General features: G+C 47.0%; 1 protein-coding gene across 1 annotated transcript in view; it reads right to left on the bottom strand.

Moving 5' to 3' along the window:
• SPATA21 (spermatogenesis associated 21) overlaps positions 1-9,538 on the bottom strand; it is a 90,028-nt gene extending 80,490 nt beyond the window's left edge. Inside the window, exons 1-4 of the mRNA XM_042780263.1 lie at positions 9,294-9,538; positions 8,821-8,869; positions 2,206-2,681; positions 1,679-1,767 (exon numbers count right to left, since the gene is read on the bottom strand). Of these exons, the coding sequence (XP_042636197.1) occupies positions 1,679-1,767; positions 2,206-2,681; positions 8,821-8,869; positions 9,294-9,538 (859 nt within the window). The remainder of the gene's footprint in view (positions 1-1,678; positions 1,768-2,205; positions 2,682-8,820; positions 8,870-9,293) is intronic.
• Between the last annotated feature and the right edge of the window lie 6,732 nt (positions 9,539-16,270).

Here is a 16,270-nt window from a genome sequence, read left to right on the forward strand (position 1 = left end):
CTGGTGGGTTTGAACCGCCAGCCTTCTGGTTAGCAGTCAAATGCCTTAGGCATTACACCACCAGAGCTCCTACCACCACACTAAGTCTGTGCTATTAAGTGCAGTGCTCTGCAGTCACTTATCTGGATGGACATAGCTTCCAGAACAGAATCAGAGGGCCAGGAAGATGCCTGGATTCTCTGAGCCTCGATGTCCTTATCTGTAAGATGGACCTAACAACCACAACCTCATAGAGTTGTATTAATTCAGTGCTGGGCACATGATAGACTCTGTGTTGACAAACAGCTGAAATAGGGGGAACAGGTGGGGGTCTAAGATTATGGGTGGGGTAGATAGGGATCTGCTATGAGCATGCACACCAAAAAAAGGGAGAAAATGGAGCAACTCTTAAAAGCAGATGAGATCAGCCGAAATGCACAGTGGTTTGGGCCATCCGAACAGGGCGATCAGTTCGTTTCTCCCTAGAGAGGAACTTATGGTCATGGGGGGCACCCTGAGTCTCTCTGTCAAAGTGGCTTGCTGTTCATGAATCCTGTTGATGGAGGCAGGGCAGGGGGTCCTGTACTTAGAAACCGGACGAGATCAGAGCAGTTCCTGTTGAGCTGACTCTGACTCATGGAGACCCCATGTGTGTCAGAGTAGAACTGTGCTCCATAGGGTTTTCAATGGCCGAGTTTTTTGGAAGTAGGTCACAAGGCCTTTCTCTGAGGCTGTGTATGTTCAAACCTCCAATCTTTCAGTTAGCAGCTGAGCATGTTAACTGTTGCATCACCCAGAGAGTCCACACTTAGAAAAGTACACCCCCCACACACAATGACTAATTTTAATGTTAAAAGGAGTGAACTTCAAGCATCCTGGAGAGCCAGATAGAATATTCAAGGAAGAGTAGAAAGGGGCCATTCTGGCCAAGAGGTCACAGACTGGGGAGGACCACAGGATTGGCAGGATGATGCACCTTCATTTGTCTAGGGCTAAGGCAAGGTGTGGCTAGGGTGGCAGTGTGGACGGACAGGCTGATCAGGCAAACTTGGAGCCCATGGACAGCAGTGACAATGCTCCTCCTCTTGGGCCAGAGGGTGGAATGGGGTCAAGAAGGCAAGAGCCATGGATAATGGAGAATAGAAGTTCTCGCATCTCACAAAGTGTGAGTGTGTAGAACTTTTCCATTGGGAGGAGGGGTGTGATGCACTGGGAAATGGGGAACCTGCTCTGGACAAACTGTGTTCTTGAACAGTGAGGGGCTGTCCAGGGCTGGCGAGGGATCCTAGAGCCTTGTCTGCCACCCAGGCTGCCTCAGAAGAGCATCAATAGAGCAGTCTTGGGTTGGGAGAGGCAGGAACCTAAAACTTAAAGCTCTTGGCCGAGCTTGCTTAGCTTACTTAGAGAAGGGCAGCTCTTGAACTGGGAAGAGCATGGACTAGAGTCTTAGGACTCTGCGTGCATTGTGGCTCCCTTGCCCAGCAGCCGCATGAGCTCAGTAGGCCTCCAATCCTGCACTGTCTCCCCAGGCCAAGTGCAGGTAATGCCCACGGGGTCCACTACAGAGGGCTGTGGCGAGCATCGAGCAATGCTGGGAGGTGGCAGTATGATCTGTTAATCTACCTCCCCCCACCCCTTCCCCAGGCCTAGAACCCAAAGGCAGGCCTAGGGGCTCTGATTGGGCCAGGCCTACCCTCACCTTCTTCTTGCTTCAGGGTGAGGTGCTCCTCGGACCTCTCCTCCCAATTCTGATACAACTTCAGGAGGCTGCGCTCCTCCTGCTCCTGCCTGCAGAGGACAGAGATGCGCCAGGGCACACATCCAGCCCCACCCCAGTCCAGAACTGGTCTCCAAAGCTAGAGGAGAGGAGGGGGAAGCTGGGGTGGAGGTCATCATAGGAAACAACACTGGAGCGGCTTTGGGAGGTCAGGGGAGTCCAAGAATGAGGAGACAAAGGAGGCCCAGGAGGAGAGACAACAGAGGGGACATGAAGGAAGAGAGACACCATGAGGAATTTAGATAAAGGGACTCAGATATGGGAAAAGAGACAGAGGCTGGTGATAGAGCAGAGACAGAAGTGAGGAGACAGAGAGAGGGAAATACAGAGGGAAAGGACAGGATCAGTGCCGGTAACAAAAGTCTGGAGGAGTGAGATGCAGGGGCACTGGGACTCAGGCTCTAATCAGGTGGGCTGCCAGGGGTGGGTGGGTAATGGTGGGGTCCTACCGCGTCTTGGCGTAGCTCAGGCTTCTGTCACAGCTCTGCTGCAAGAATTCTGCCCTCCTCCAGGCCAGGTTCAGGGCAGGGGTTAGCAGTACTGGGCTGGGCACTGAGGAAGGGACTGGAACACACATGGCAGCAGACCCTGGCCCAGAGGTAGGTGGCCGGACCCAGGACAGGGCCACAGGAGGGGCTGAGGTCAGGGTCTGACCCAGGGTCAGAGGCAGGCTTGGGACTGAATTGCCAATAGGGCCTGAGGTGGGCACAGGTGTCAGAGTCCCAAGTGGCTTCCGGGGTGACAGGGACTGGGCCCTGGTGGCCCTCTGATGCGTAGCCTCCTCCTCCTCCTCTACCTCCAGCAAGCACTTCATGAAGCCCTGCCAGGGGTTCCCAAAGTTCTGGGGCCCTATGGCCACCGTGGACTCCTGAGGCTGCTTCTGCATATGGTCCAGCTCCCTCCTCTCTCTGATGTCCCTCACCTCCTTGGGACAGGGGACAGGGGAGTCAGAAGGCCTCCAGTTGGCCAGGCTGTTTCCACAGTTTCTGCCACCCACTCTCCAGGGCTCCTCACACTGCCCCTTTCTCTCTGAGCCCTTGGAGGACATGTTCCTAATCTCACACACATCCCAGTCAGCTCCACATTCCAGGCCCTCCAGGCCCTCCCCTCACTGATTGCTCAGCCATACCCGAGCTCTGTGAGCTGTGGTATCAAGCAAGTTAACCCGGTTACTCTCAGTCACACCCCTTGACTTATTTCTTTCATTGCCCTTAGCACAACATTAGAATGGCACTGTTCACACCCATTGTTTACTTGATGATCAGAAGGTAAGCTGCATGAGGGCAGAGCCATGTCTCTTCTACCCATGTATGCCCAGCAACCACCATATATCAAGTGGTTTCTATTCATTCATTCAGCAAACCCAGCCACGTCTTGTGTCTGTTCCCTTCCCTCCACTGACAGGGATAGGCTATCTAGGCCAGGCCATGGTGACTCCAGACCAGCCCTTCCTCCACTTCAAAGACACTGCTCTTGAACACTCTCGTCCAGCATTATGAGTTATTTTCTACACCAGATTCCTCCCATCAACATATAAATATGCTGTGATATCTTTCTTCTATTAAAAAACTAATCTTTTACATTGAGGGAACGACAAGTAACATTACAAAACAAAATGTGTATAAATTGTTGAATGGAAAACTAATGTGCTCTGTAAACTTTCACCAAAAAATAATAAAATAAAAATGTAAAAACACCCTCTCTTGTCTCTGCAAATCCCTCCAGCTGCCATCCTAGTTTTCACTCCCCTTAATAGCAAATTTCTTTGAAAGAGTTGGCTGTACTTGGTCTCACTTTCCTCCCATTCTCTCTGCAATGCATTCTAGCCTGGCTTCTGCCCACCACTCCCCAAGCTGCTCTTACCATGGCCATGGCCACATCACTGCCCTTATCTCAGTCTACCCCTCAGCAGTGCTCAACACAGATGACTACTCCATCCTTCTGGAAACACTTTCTTCTCTGGACTCCCATCACTTCATTGACTACTCCTCCCCATCTCCTTCACTGGCTTCCCATCATTCTTGCTCTACTTCTAAATGGTGGGGAGGCCCAAGAGTTTGTTCTCAAATCTCTCTCCTCTCTATATTCACTTTGTCTCTAGATATCATCTTCTCTCCATAGCTCTTATCTTTCTCATGTTTACAACTCCAATTCTGACTCCTGTGTCCTTCTTAACCCCAAATGTTCTCCTTGACATTTCTTCTTGAGTGTCTAGAACATGGCCAAAGCAGAAACTTAGATTCTTCCCACTTGACCCTTCCCCAGTGTCACCACCTCTGTTGGTGACACCGCCTGTTGCTCAGGCCCCAGACCTAGAGTGCCTTTGTATTCCTCTTTCTCCCACTCTCCTCTTCACCCTGCAGCCTGCCAGCAAGTTCTGTCTGCACCACCTCCAGAATCTATGCCAAACCCAAGCGCTGTCCTCATTTCTGCTGCTAGCACTCTAGTCCAAGTTAGACCACCATCTCTTGTCCAGTGTATGGCCATAGTGTCCACTTTTGACCCCCACCCAAGTTCATTATCCCTCCAGCTGCTATGTTTCCAGTTTACATTCACTCTCTTCAGTGGCTTCTCGTGACTTAGAATTCAATTAAAAACTCTTACCCTGGTCTTCAAGGCCCTGCACCATCTGGCCCTGCCATGTCTCTGACCTCATTTCCCATCCTGGCCCATCCCTCATTATGGGATCATCCATAATGGGCCATCATAATAGGCCCATTCCCTCTTATGGTCTTCATGCTGGGCTTGATCCTGACAAGCTCCAAGCTTATCTTTGCTGTGTTCTCCTGGACCTGCCCGGGGCTTACTCTTTTTTGTCATTTAGGTCTTGACTCAAATGTCACCTCCTGGACCACTGAGCACACCATCCAAAGCATCCATCCTCCAAATCACTCACTGGCCCCTTATACAGCTTGATTTGCTTCACAGCAGTGCCTAAGGCATTTGACTGCTAACCAGAAGGTTGGCAGTTCAAACCCACCAGCCACTCCACAGAAGGAAGATTGGGCTATCTACTTCGATAAAGATTTACCACCTCAGAAATCCAAAGGGGGTCACTATAAGTTGGAATCAACTCAACAGCAGTGAGTTGGGGTTTTTTCTTTTGTTTGTTTATAGTGATGTTATTCTTGTTGTTGTGTGTGTGAAGTTGATTCTAACTCATGGCAACCCTATAGGACAGAGTAGAACTGCCATACAAGGCTTTCTAGGCTATAATCTTTATGGGAGTAGATTGCCAAATCTCTTCCCCTGCAGAGCCACTGGTCAGTTCAAACCACTAACCTCTCAGCAGCTGAGCACTTAATCATTGTGCCACCAGGGCTTTTTTCTAGAGTGATGCTGATTATTTGTGTGTTGATATGTTCATGGCTTCTCTCTTTCAACTAGATTGTACACTCCATTCACTAGTAAGTTCCCAGTACCACAACTGTCCCTGATACATAGTTCTCAGTAAAGATGGAGGAGGCGTTCCTCTCCAATTATTTTCATTTTCTCAGTGATGTCTGAGAAGCAAGATAATGAAGATAAAGCATTTAATGCAGGGCTCAGCAAATGGCAGTGAAATAATTATAGTTGAGAATTCTGCAGTCCAACAGGGAGACCCAACTTTCCTCCCTTCAAAGACTCCTTTGATTGCTTTCCTGAATTGAGGGAAATACACAGTTTCAAAAGCAGTCCTGGGAGCCCCCACAATCCATAGTGATGGTGGCCCCAGATGGCTACCCAGGAGCTACAGGGCTCTCCCTGGCCCCATCTCCTGATCCAGCCTCTGAGCCCCAAAGATAGTAGTATAGATCTATTTCAGAACTTCCCTTGTTCCAGGCCCCAGCACAGAACTTTGTTCCCAGCAGGCTCTCAGCCTGTGAGCAAGGATGATGTGAAGGCCCTGGCATCTTTCCTTTATTTCTCAGCCCCTCTCACATCTTCTTCTGCCTTCCCTGGTGCCCTTTCTGGCACTACATGTGCTGTGTATGCTGCCAGACTAAACTCCCTGCCCCTCTTCTTTGTCACTGTCCTGCTAAGCCTGGCTCCCTATGACCTTCAGACTAATCCCTCCACCTATCTGTGCAACACATACTCACAGTCATAGGGACACAGGGATGCCTAAGTGTCTGCTGTCAGGGAGCTCCCAGTACGGCTCTAGGCTCAGCATTGTGCAAAATGTTAAGCAGTACATTGGAGGGTCAAGTCCAAACACCTCACTCCAGTCTTGGAGCTTTATATCATGGCCCAACCTATCTTTCAACCAAGGGCAGGTGGGGAAATGTCCACTATCTCAAATATTCTTGTCCCACCAGGCCCATCTTTCCATTGTCTTCCCTATTCCAAGTCACTCCCATCTCTGTACCTTTGTTTATGCTGGGCCTGCTATCTACGTGCCCTTTCTACCTCCTCTCCAAATTCTATCCATCTTGCATGGCCTAATATCAGTCCTCCTCCTCCAGAAAATCTCCCCTGATGGCTCTAGATATTCTTGCTTGAATGTCTACAATATTCCCTCTCAGGGCCATAAATCTGGGCCCCCTCATCTCTGCCGGTCCCATGATCTTCAGAAACAGGGTGAAGCTCCCAGCTTTCCTCACCCTCCTACTCCAAGCACAAGACCTGGAGTGCACTAGACACTAAGTCCAAATTTGTAGAATCAAATTATGCCTGCTCCACTCCTCTTCCCACAATATCCAGCCCAGGTTTTGCATGTGGTGGGGAGGGGACTATGACAAATTTCTCATCTGATTTCTCATCAGTTCAGAGGGGCATCTTGAATTATTCTCATCCCTTCATGTATTCAAGGAATGCATACTGAATACCTGCTATGTGCTAGGCATTGTTGTAGGCATAGAACATGGAGTAGTGAATAAAACAGAGTGGCTACTCTCATGGAGCTTACATGCTAGATAATAAATAAGTTAACTAAGTAATAAAACATCAGATAGAAGAATTACTACAGACAATAAACCAGGGTAATGTGATAGAGTGACTGAGGTTGAAAAGCTACTTGAGATTGGGTGGCCAGGGAAGGTCATGCTGAAAAACTTAAATGACTCTGTGGAGTCAGCCATGAGAAAGTCTGTGGGAAAGAATAGCAAGTGTGAAGGCCTTAAGGTGGGAACAAGCTTAGCAGATTCAAGGGTTGGAAATCAGACCAGGTTGGCTGGGTGTAGGGTCTTATGTATCTTAGTGAAGACTTTGGATCTTAGTCTAAGAGGAGGAGGCTTGGACCAGGATGATGGGAGAGGAAGTGGAAAGAAGGGAGGGATGGATTCAGAATTTATTTTGTAGGTAGTGTTAGGCAGGCCTTATTGATGCAACGGGTATGAAGGAGTTATAGCTGGAAAAAGAAGAGTCAGAGGTCATTTCAAGTTAGTTGGCATGAGCACCTGAGTGAATGATGGTGTCATTTGCTGAAATGAGGAAGACTAGGGGAGGAACAGGCTCAGGTGGAAAACATTCTGTTTGGGGAAGTGAATTAGCCATTCCAGTGGAATTAAATTAGGCAGCCAAATACATGCATCTGGAGTTTAAAGGCAAAGGCTGGGAGGAGATATGGATTTGGGAATCATCAGAGGGACTAAATGATATTGCTTAAGGAGAGATCTGAGGATAGAGTCGTCTGTGGAGCCATGAGGTTGAGCAAATAGGAGCAACCAGAGAAAGAGACTGCCAGGAGCTGCCAGGGCAGCAGCAGTAGAGCCACAAGGTGGCTGTCCAGGAGTCTGGAGAAGGAGGTAGTGAGGAGGAGGGAGAGATACTGTTTCAAGATGGGAGCTCCAAAGACAGAGATTTTCCATTTGACTTAATGAAGTGGAGATTGTTGGGAACTTAAGAGCAGGTCTCATATTTGGATGGGTTGAGGAAAGACAAGAAAGTAGAGCAAGTGAGTGTGGACAATTCTTGAAGAATCGTGTTGGGAAAGAAAACAAGGAAATAAGGTGGTGACTAGAGGGGAATGTGGGTCAAGAGAGGCATTTTTGTTGTTATTGTTTGTTCTATGACAGTGTTGTTGGGAATGTCCCCATAGAAATAGATACATTGTTCATGTAGGGAAGGGAAGAGGGGAAGGAGGATGTGGAAGCAGAGGGGCCAGCATTGCTTTGTATCTTCACAGATTCCATTGGAACCAAGTGAAGGCAGGAAGGGGGTGGACTTGGGGGTGGGAGATACGGTGAGTATTCTCATCTGATGCTTCATGACACAGGAGGTGAGATCATTAGCAAGATGAAAGGCTTGGGGTGTGCTATTGTGAACCCACATCCTGGAGCAGAAGGGGACAGTAAGTTAGGGAACAGCAGAGGATTGCCCAGAGTACCTGAGATTAGTGGCTATGGCTTGAAGTGAAACCCATTCACAAGACAGGCTTTTTGTTCATCATTTGAGCTGCTCAGGTGCAGGTGTGGGGTAAGTGGATGGTTGGGTTAGCTGGGTTGCAGTTCTGCCAGTGAATACAGCAGAAAGACCTGAAGGTGTGTTAAGGGCATTATGATGGTTAACTATGTGCTCACAGGCTGCCTGGTCAGGTCAGAGAGCCAGGAAGTGGCAGAACTACTTCCTTGATAGTTAGGTGGGTGGATGGGAGGGGGTCAGGGAAGTCTCCTGTGTTCCTGAAACTCTGGATTGTGTGGCTGAGAACAAACGAATCAAAGAAAGTCATCTCACTGTTGTCGAGTCGGATCTGACTCATAGTGACCCCTCCTTGGATTTCCAAGGCAGAATCACTATGGAAGTAGATTGCCCAAATTGAACCACCAGTCTTCTGGTTAACAGTCAAATGCCTTAGGCACTATGCCACGAGAGCTCCCAAAGAAAGCCATGCTGATGTGGAAAAGGAATGAACCTAAGGGGTCCAGAGTGTAAGACCATAATTGACCCCCACCAAAAACACCTATAAACACACAGCCATGTATGTGCATACACATGTACACACATATACATGAGTACATTCACAGAGGCACACACTCACACTTAACTCAGTTTGACTCCAAATGCTCCAATACTTCTGCCCCTGCCCCCTTCCTCTTCCTGATTCCTCCACTTTGCCCATCCACCCCCACTTTGACCCTACTTACTGGTGGAGGAACAGGTTCTGGGGCTGACTGGGTCTCCACAGCCTCTCCCCTAAACAGGAGGAAACGCCCCCCAGTGGGGGAGAGGTTCAGCTCTGGGTTTGTGCCTTGCAGCCACCTTTTCTCAACTCCCAGGTCTCTGAGCTCCACTACCCCAGCTTCACCACCTTGGCTTTCGGATCTTAAAGGGGCCCCTCATTTCCTCACATGCCCAGTGGGATCATGGCCCTTAAAGGAGAGGCCCATGAGACAAAGAATTCTTAGAATAGAGCTAAGAAATTCCTCAGAGGGCATTTATTCTAATATCCCATTTTACAGACAGGCAAATTGAGGTCCAGAGAGGGCCTGATTTACCCTAGGTCTTAATCAGGTGAGGAGCAGTCAGAACTAGGATTTGTCTCACATGTAACTTAGCAGAAGAGCCACCTTGCTGGTGGCAAAGGACAAGGCAGGGGTGGTCTGAGGGGGTGACTCACCCTCCTTCAGGTGTTTCAGATCCTGGCTTTGATGGCTGGAAAAGGTTGTCCATCTTTTCTTCCAGGGTTGCCAATGGCGTGAGGGGCATTGCTTCCTGGGAACCAACCTCATGCCTTCTGGGCCCTGGCTGTGGTAGAGTGCCCTCTGTGTTGATATACAGGGTACTTGCCTTCTTGGGAGGCTTGTCTCCCAGGGGTTCTCCACAGGTGTCCAAGGTGCAAGAAGGCTCTGTTGACTGTGTCATGTCTGGCCCATTTGCCACCTGGTGACCTGGGGTTGGTTGACCCTCCAGATTCTGCTGAGGACAAGGACACCAAGGATAGAGAGCCCCATTCTGGCTCACAGGTAAATTGTAACATTCACTCAAAGACCAGTTGTCATGCACATAAATACATGAGCATTCACGAAGGTGCACACTCACACTTTCCCCAGTTTGAATCTAAATGCTCCAATACTTCTGCTCCTTCCTCCTGGGCCCAGGCACAGCAGGCATCATCTTACTGAGTTCTCCCAGCACCCCCTGAAGGTAGCACAGGTACTCCATGTTGAGGGAATAAGGAAATTGAGGCCCAGAGAATGTGTGGCCTACCCAAAGCCATAATCCATTTGCTTTACTCTGGGGGTAGAAAGGGAGCCTGAAGAAAGTGAGAAAATCCCTTTTAATTGGGATTTCCCTAAAGTCATTTCAAAGAAGAAAAGTCCTTTGTGGTATGCCTTAGAAAAAGAGGTTTTAACAGTCACTGATTTAAAGATTTATCATAAAACCACTGTAATCAAGATACTATGGTATTGGAATACACCAAGCCAAAACTCACTGCCATTGAGTAAGTTCCAACTTAAAGCAACCCCCATTGGGTTTCCAAGGCTGTAAATCTTTACAGAAGCAGATTACCTCATCTTCCTCCCCTGGAGTGGCTGGTGGGTTTGAACTGCCAAACTTCTGGTTAGCAGCCAAAAGCCTTACCCACTATGCCACCAGAACTCCTTATGGTATTGGAATAAGAATAGATAAATAGATCAATGGACAAAAATAGAAATAGATCCACGTGTACATGGTCAATTGATTTTTTACAAAGGTACAAATTCTATGGGAAAAGGATGTTGTTGTTTGCTGTTATGTGTCGTCGAGTCGGACCCGACTCATAGCAACCCCTCCTTGGGTTTCTGGAAAAGGACAGTTTTCAACAAATAGTGCTGGGATAATTTGAATAGCCATGTGCAAAAAAGTGAACCTCACCATATACAAAAAATTAATTCAAGATGGATCAGATCATAAACCTATATGCTAAATCTAGAACTATAAAACTTCCAGAAGAAACATATGAGCAAATCTTTCTGATCTTGGGTTATACAAAGATTCCTAATATGATTATGTTATGCAAAAGCAGACCCATAAAAGAAAAAAATTGAAAATTAGATTTCTTTAAAATTAAAAACTTCTGTTCTTTAAAAGTCTCTGTAAAAGAAGGAAAAGAAAAGTCACAGATGGGAGGAAATATTTTTTCAAATCACATATCGGCTAAAAGACCTTATTCAGAATATAAAAATACTCTCAAAACTCAATAATAAGAAAACAAGCAACACAAGTTTTTTAAAAAAGGAAGAAAGTAAAAACAACCCACAAAATAGGAGGAAATATTTGTAAATCATATATTTAAGGGCCTGATATCCAGATCATATAAAGAATTCTAGCAAATCGACAATTAAAAAAAAAAGCCAATTTAAAAATAGACAGAATCTGAATTGACATTTCTCCCAAGAAAATACACAAACGGCCAATGTTGTTGTTATTGTTAGGTGCCATCGAGTCAATTCCAACTTGCAGGGACCCTATGAAGGAAACACTGCCTGGTCCTGAGCCATCCTCATAATCCTTGCTAAGCTTGAGCCCATTGTTGCAACCACTGTGTCAATCCATCCCATTGAGGGTCTTCCCCTTTTTCTTTGACCCTCTACAAATGGCCAATAAACACATACAAAGATGCTCAGCATCATCAGCATTAAGAAAATGCAAATTAAAATCACAGTGAGATACCACGTCATACTCACTACAATGACTGAGATAAAAAAGACAGATAATAACAAGTGTTGGAGAGGATGTAGAGAAATTGGAACTCAAACATTGCTAGTAGGAATCTAAAACGATGTAATCACATTGGAAAATAGCCTGGCAATTTCTCAAAAGGCTAAACATGGAGTTATCATATAATCCAGCAAATCTACTTCTAGGTATATACCAAGAGAAATTAAAACATGTGCACACAAAAACTTGTAGACAAATGTTCACAGCAGCCTTATTCATATTATCCAAGAAATGGAAACAACCCAAGTGTCCATCAACTAATGATTGGATAAACAAAATGTGGTAGCCAGACAGTGGATTATTATTTGGCCACAAAAAGGAATGAAGTACTGATACATGCCACAACTTGAATGATCTTTGAAAACCTTATACTAATTGAGGGAAGCTAGACACAAAAGATCACATATTTTTTTAATGCATCATTTTTTAAAAAAATTTTTATTGTGATTTGGGTGAAAGTTTACAGAGCAATTTCATTTTCCATACAGCAGTTCATACACATTTTGTCTCATGACATTGACTGCAGTTTCCCACAGTGTAACAGCTCTCTTCCCACTTCCTCCCCATAGTTACCTTTTCCCTGTGCCCTTCCCTCCCATGCACTGCTGCTTCCCGAGCTATCTCCCTCTGCATACACTGCCCTTCTGTTCTCCCATGACTGATCTCTCCAAGGAGTGTATCTACCTAATGTAAATGTTCAGCCCATATGCCTTTTACTTGGCTGGAAGCCACAAGAGTGAGTTCAATTCTAGACCCGAAGAGCAGCTAGGGGCCATAGGCTCAGGGGTTTCACCAGGCTCTTTCAAACCAGCAAACCTGGTTTTATATATATATATATGGGCTCTGGTAGCGTAGTGCCTAAGGCACGTGACTGTTAACCAGAAGGCTGGCAGTTCAAACCCACCAGCCACTCCTCGGAAGGAAGATGAGGGAATCTACTTCTGTAGTGACACCACCTCGGAAATCCAAGGAGCGGTCACTATGAGTTGAGTCTGACTCAACAGCACTGAACAACATATATATATATGTGTATACACATATACATACACATATATATATACACACACACATATACATATATATATATATACACACACATATACATATACATATATATATATATACACACACACACACATATACATATATATACATACACACATATTGAGTTTTGTTCCACATTGTTCTCCCACTCTACCCAGGATCTCCTACACAGATGTCCCCCCCAATGGTTGATCGTGGTAGCTGGGCACCATCTAGTTCTGGTCTCATGATCATATAGTCTGAGGATCGTATGAAAAGACCACATATTACGTGGTTCAATTTGTATGTAATGTCCCAAATAGGCAAATTCACAGAAATAGAAATTAGATTAGTGGTTGCAAGTGACCAGTGTTACATCGTTTCTGTTTGAGGTGATGGAATGTTCTGCAATTAAATAGTGGTGATAGTTGCACAACTTTGTGATTATACAGGTCTGAGAAACTTGTTTAACAACCATGATGTGTTCCGTGTAATAGGACATTTTGTGATTTGTGCATTGTGCAAACCATAGGTATTCCCACAACGTTCAAATCACATAATGTCTGAGATCACATGCCTTTTGGGGAGCTGCGGGCCAAAGCCCAAGTGCTGCTGCTCTCTGCCCTAAGCTCTCTGCGACCATGCCCTGCTTCATGAGCACAATGCGCCCAGCTGAGAAGAGGGGGTGGAGGAGTGTTTGTTCCTGACCTGGTGGCACGGGTGCTGTTGCAGCTGCGGGGGGCCCGGTCAGAGCCAAGGTCTGCAGCCCTATGAGCTGAAGGGGCTTCCACTCTGAGACCCCCTCTGGCGCTCAGACAGCGAGGATAGGCGTCCCAGGTGTGTACCTCTGCAGGAGGCCTTGGGGAAGATGGCAGGAGACCTCTCCTATCCCGCCCCGTCAGTCTCTCAGCAAGAGGCACACCTCCTGGAGCCCACAAGGCCTTGCTTCACCTCCACGATCATCTACATAACACCCCACCCCTCCAGCGCTGAGGTGCTCTCCAACCGCAGCCAGAGGAGGAGCTGTTGGACCGGAAGACATCCAGGAAGTCCAGGAGGGGAGAAACACATCGTGGCCCGCTGATGGGTCAGAGTCCGGGAAGGCGCCACCGTCTCCACTGCCAGACCTTCCTGAGGTGAAGGTGGGCCAAGAAGCAGGGGTGCTGAAGAGCCTGCTGAGCGCCCTTCCTGGCAGACCCAAGTGTGGGGACAGCTTTGGACCAGCGACCAGTCTGGAGCAGCCGCGGGCCAGCCAGCAGGGGTTGGACTCTTCACCCTGAGAAGCGGTGCTTGGCGCTCGACGCTCCCATCGCAGGGAGCCCCGGGACCAGGGGCGGCCCCTGTGGGTGGGAGGAGCTGGGCAGCAGCCTTGGTATGGGCGTGAGCTTCTGAGACCAGCAGAGGCGCACTCCGGGAGGGAAGCTGCACCACTGCGAGACCTAAGGCAAGAGCATCAAGCACAACTCGCTGCTGCTGAAGCACCAGCGCATCCACACGGGCGAGAAGCCCTATGCCTACCACGACTGCAGCATGCACTTCCACGGCTGGTCCCTTCATCCAGCACCGCCGCACCTACATGGGCAAGAGGCCATCAGAGTGTAGCCAGCGAGGCAAGACCTTCGGCTACAGCCCTTAACTTCACTCAGCACCTGCTCATCCACAACCGCCAGAAGTCCCACAAGGGCTGCGAGTGCGGCTAGGCTTTTTCCGCAGTCCTTCCCACCTCTTCCGGAACTTGCGGACACCCTTGGGCGAAAAGCCTTTCTCATCCAGCACCAGAGGTACCACTATCGGCAGTACACAGGACAGCCGGTGGGCCGACGAGAGACACCTGCCTACGTTAACCCTCCCGTGCAGCCCCGTGTAGCTGCCCAGCTCTAGGTACCCAATGTCCTCTCATAAGACCACTTATAAGACCACTGATGTATATGCAGTTGGAAGTGGTTCCAGTGAAAGTTACACAGTGCATACCTGTACTAACAACCACTGATTTGTATCCCTTAAAATGGTGAATTTTATTGGTATGTTGATTATATCTCAATTAAAATGCAAAACAAATACATAAAGAAAAAAAAGGCAAAGATTTGAAGAGAGACTTTACTAAAGAAGACATACCAAAAAAGAAAACAAAAAATAAAACCCTTCACTGTGAGTCTATTCTGACTCGGTGAACCTATAGGACAGAGTAGAACTTCCCCGTAGGGTTTCCAAGGCTGTAATCTTTATAAAAGCAGACTGCCACACTTTTCTATCATGAAATGGTTGGGTTCACACCACTTACCTTTCAGTTAGCAGCCAAGAGTTTAACTACTGAGCGAATAAGCACACAGAAAATATCACTAGTCATTAATACCCAATGCTGTCAAGTCAATTCCAACCCATAGCAACCCTGTAGAGCGGAGAATTGCCCCACAGGGTTTCCAAGGCTGTAATCTTTATGGAAACACACTATGTCATCTTTCTCTTGAAGAGTGGCTAGAGAGTTTGAGCTGTTCGACCTTTTGGTTAGCAACCAAGTGCTTTAATCACTGTGCCATCAGGGCTCCTTCTCACTAGTCATTAAAACCAAGTCCATTGCTGTTTAATCAATTCTGACTCATAGCAACTCTATAGGACGGAGCAGCTCTGCCCCATAGGGGTTCCAAGGCTATATAAATCCTTTCAGGAGCCACATCTTTTTCCTGAGGAGTGGCTGGTGGGTTCAAATTTTGGTTAGCAGCTAAGCAGTTAACCACTGTGCCACCAGGGCTCCTCACTGGTCATTCTCACTAACATAGAGTTGGATCTGATTCATAGTGACCCCTCTTGGGTTTCCCAGGTGGTATCTCTACGGAAGTAGATTGCCACATCTTCCTTTCGAGGAGTGGCTTGTGGGTTTGAACCACCAGCCTTCTGGTTAGCAGTCAAATGCACTAGGCACTATGCCACCAGACCTCCCCACTCGTCATTGGGGGATTAAAAATTAAAAACACAATGTGATTCTTCCATATATATCTATTAGAATGACTACAATCTAAAAGACTGACCATCGCAAATTTCAGTAAAGATAAAAAACAACTGAAATTTTTATACATTGTTGAGGAAGGAAAATAGTACAACCACTCTGGAAAACATGTTGGCAATTTCATTAAAAGTTAAGCACATATACACCATAAAATCCATTTTATTCTTATGTATGTATCCAAGAGAGATGAAATCATATGTCCAAAAAAAAAATCGTATGTCCATACAAAGTCTTGGGCATGAATATTCAAACTGGAAACAGCTCAGATGTCCTCTAATTGGTGAATAGACAAATTGTGAGATAGCCACCCATGCAGAGGGATACTACTCAGACCAGAAAGAATGAAGCATCGATATCATAACATGAAGAAATGCTGTGTGGAAGCAGCCAGACTACACAGAATGCAGACTGCATGTTATGGATTGAATTGCGTCCCCCACAAAATATGTATTGTAAATCCTAATCCCATTTGGGAATGGTTTTTCTTTGTTATATTAATGAGCAGGATAAGTGTAGGGTATGTCTCAAATGAATCCCTTTGAGATAATAAAAAGAGCAGACTAAGCAGACAAGCGAAGAAGTACAGTTGGTGAAAGACAGATTCACGCTGCATGAAGATCACCAAGAAGCCATGAAACAGAAGATGAAAAAAGACCTTCTCCCAGAGCCAACAGAGAGAGCAAGCCTTCCCCTGGAGTCAGTGCCCTAAATTCAGACTTCTAGTTTCCTACTAGGAGCTCTGGTAGCATAGTGCCTAAGGCATTTGACTGCTAACCAGAAGGCTGGCGGTTTAAACCCACCAGCCACTCCTCAGAAGGAAGATGGGGCAATCTACTTCCGTAGTGATACTGCCCCTGAAACCCAAG

The sequence above is a fragment of the Orycteropus afer genome, unplaced genomic scaffold (assembly GCF_000298275.1).
Source record: "Orycteropus afer afer isolate SDZICR_OR568_19922 unplaced genomic scaffold, OryAfe1.0 scaffold00031, whole genome shotgun sequence".
NCBI lineage: Eukaryota > Metazoa > Chordata > Mammalia > Tubulidentata > Orycteropodidae > Orycteropus > Orycteropus afer.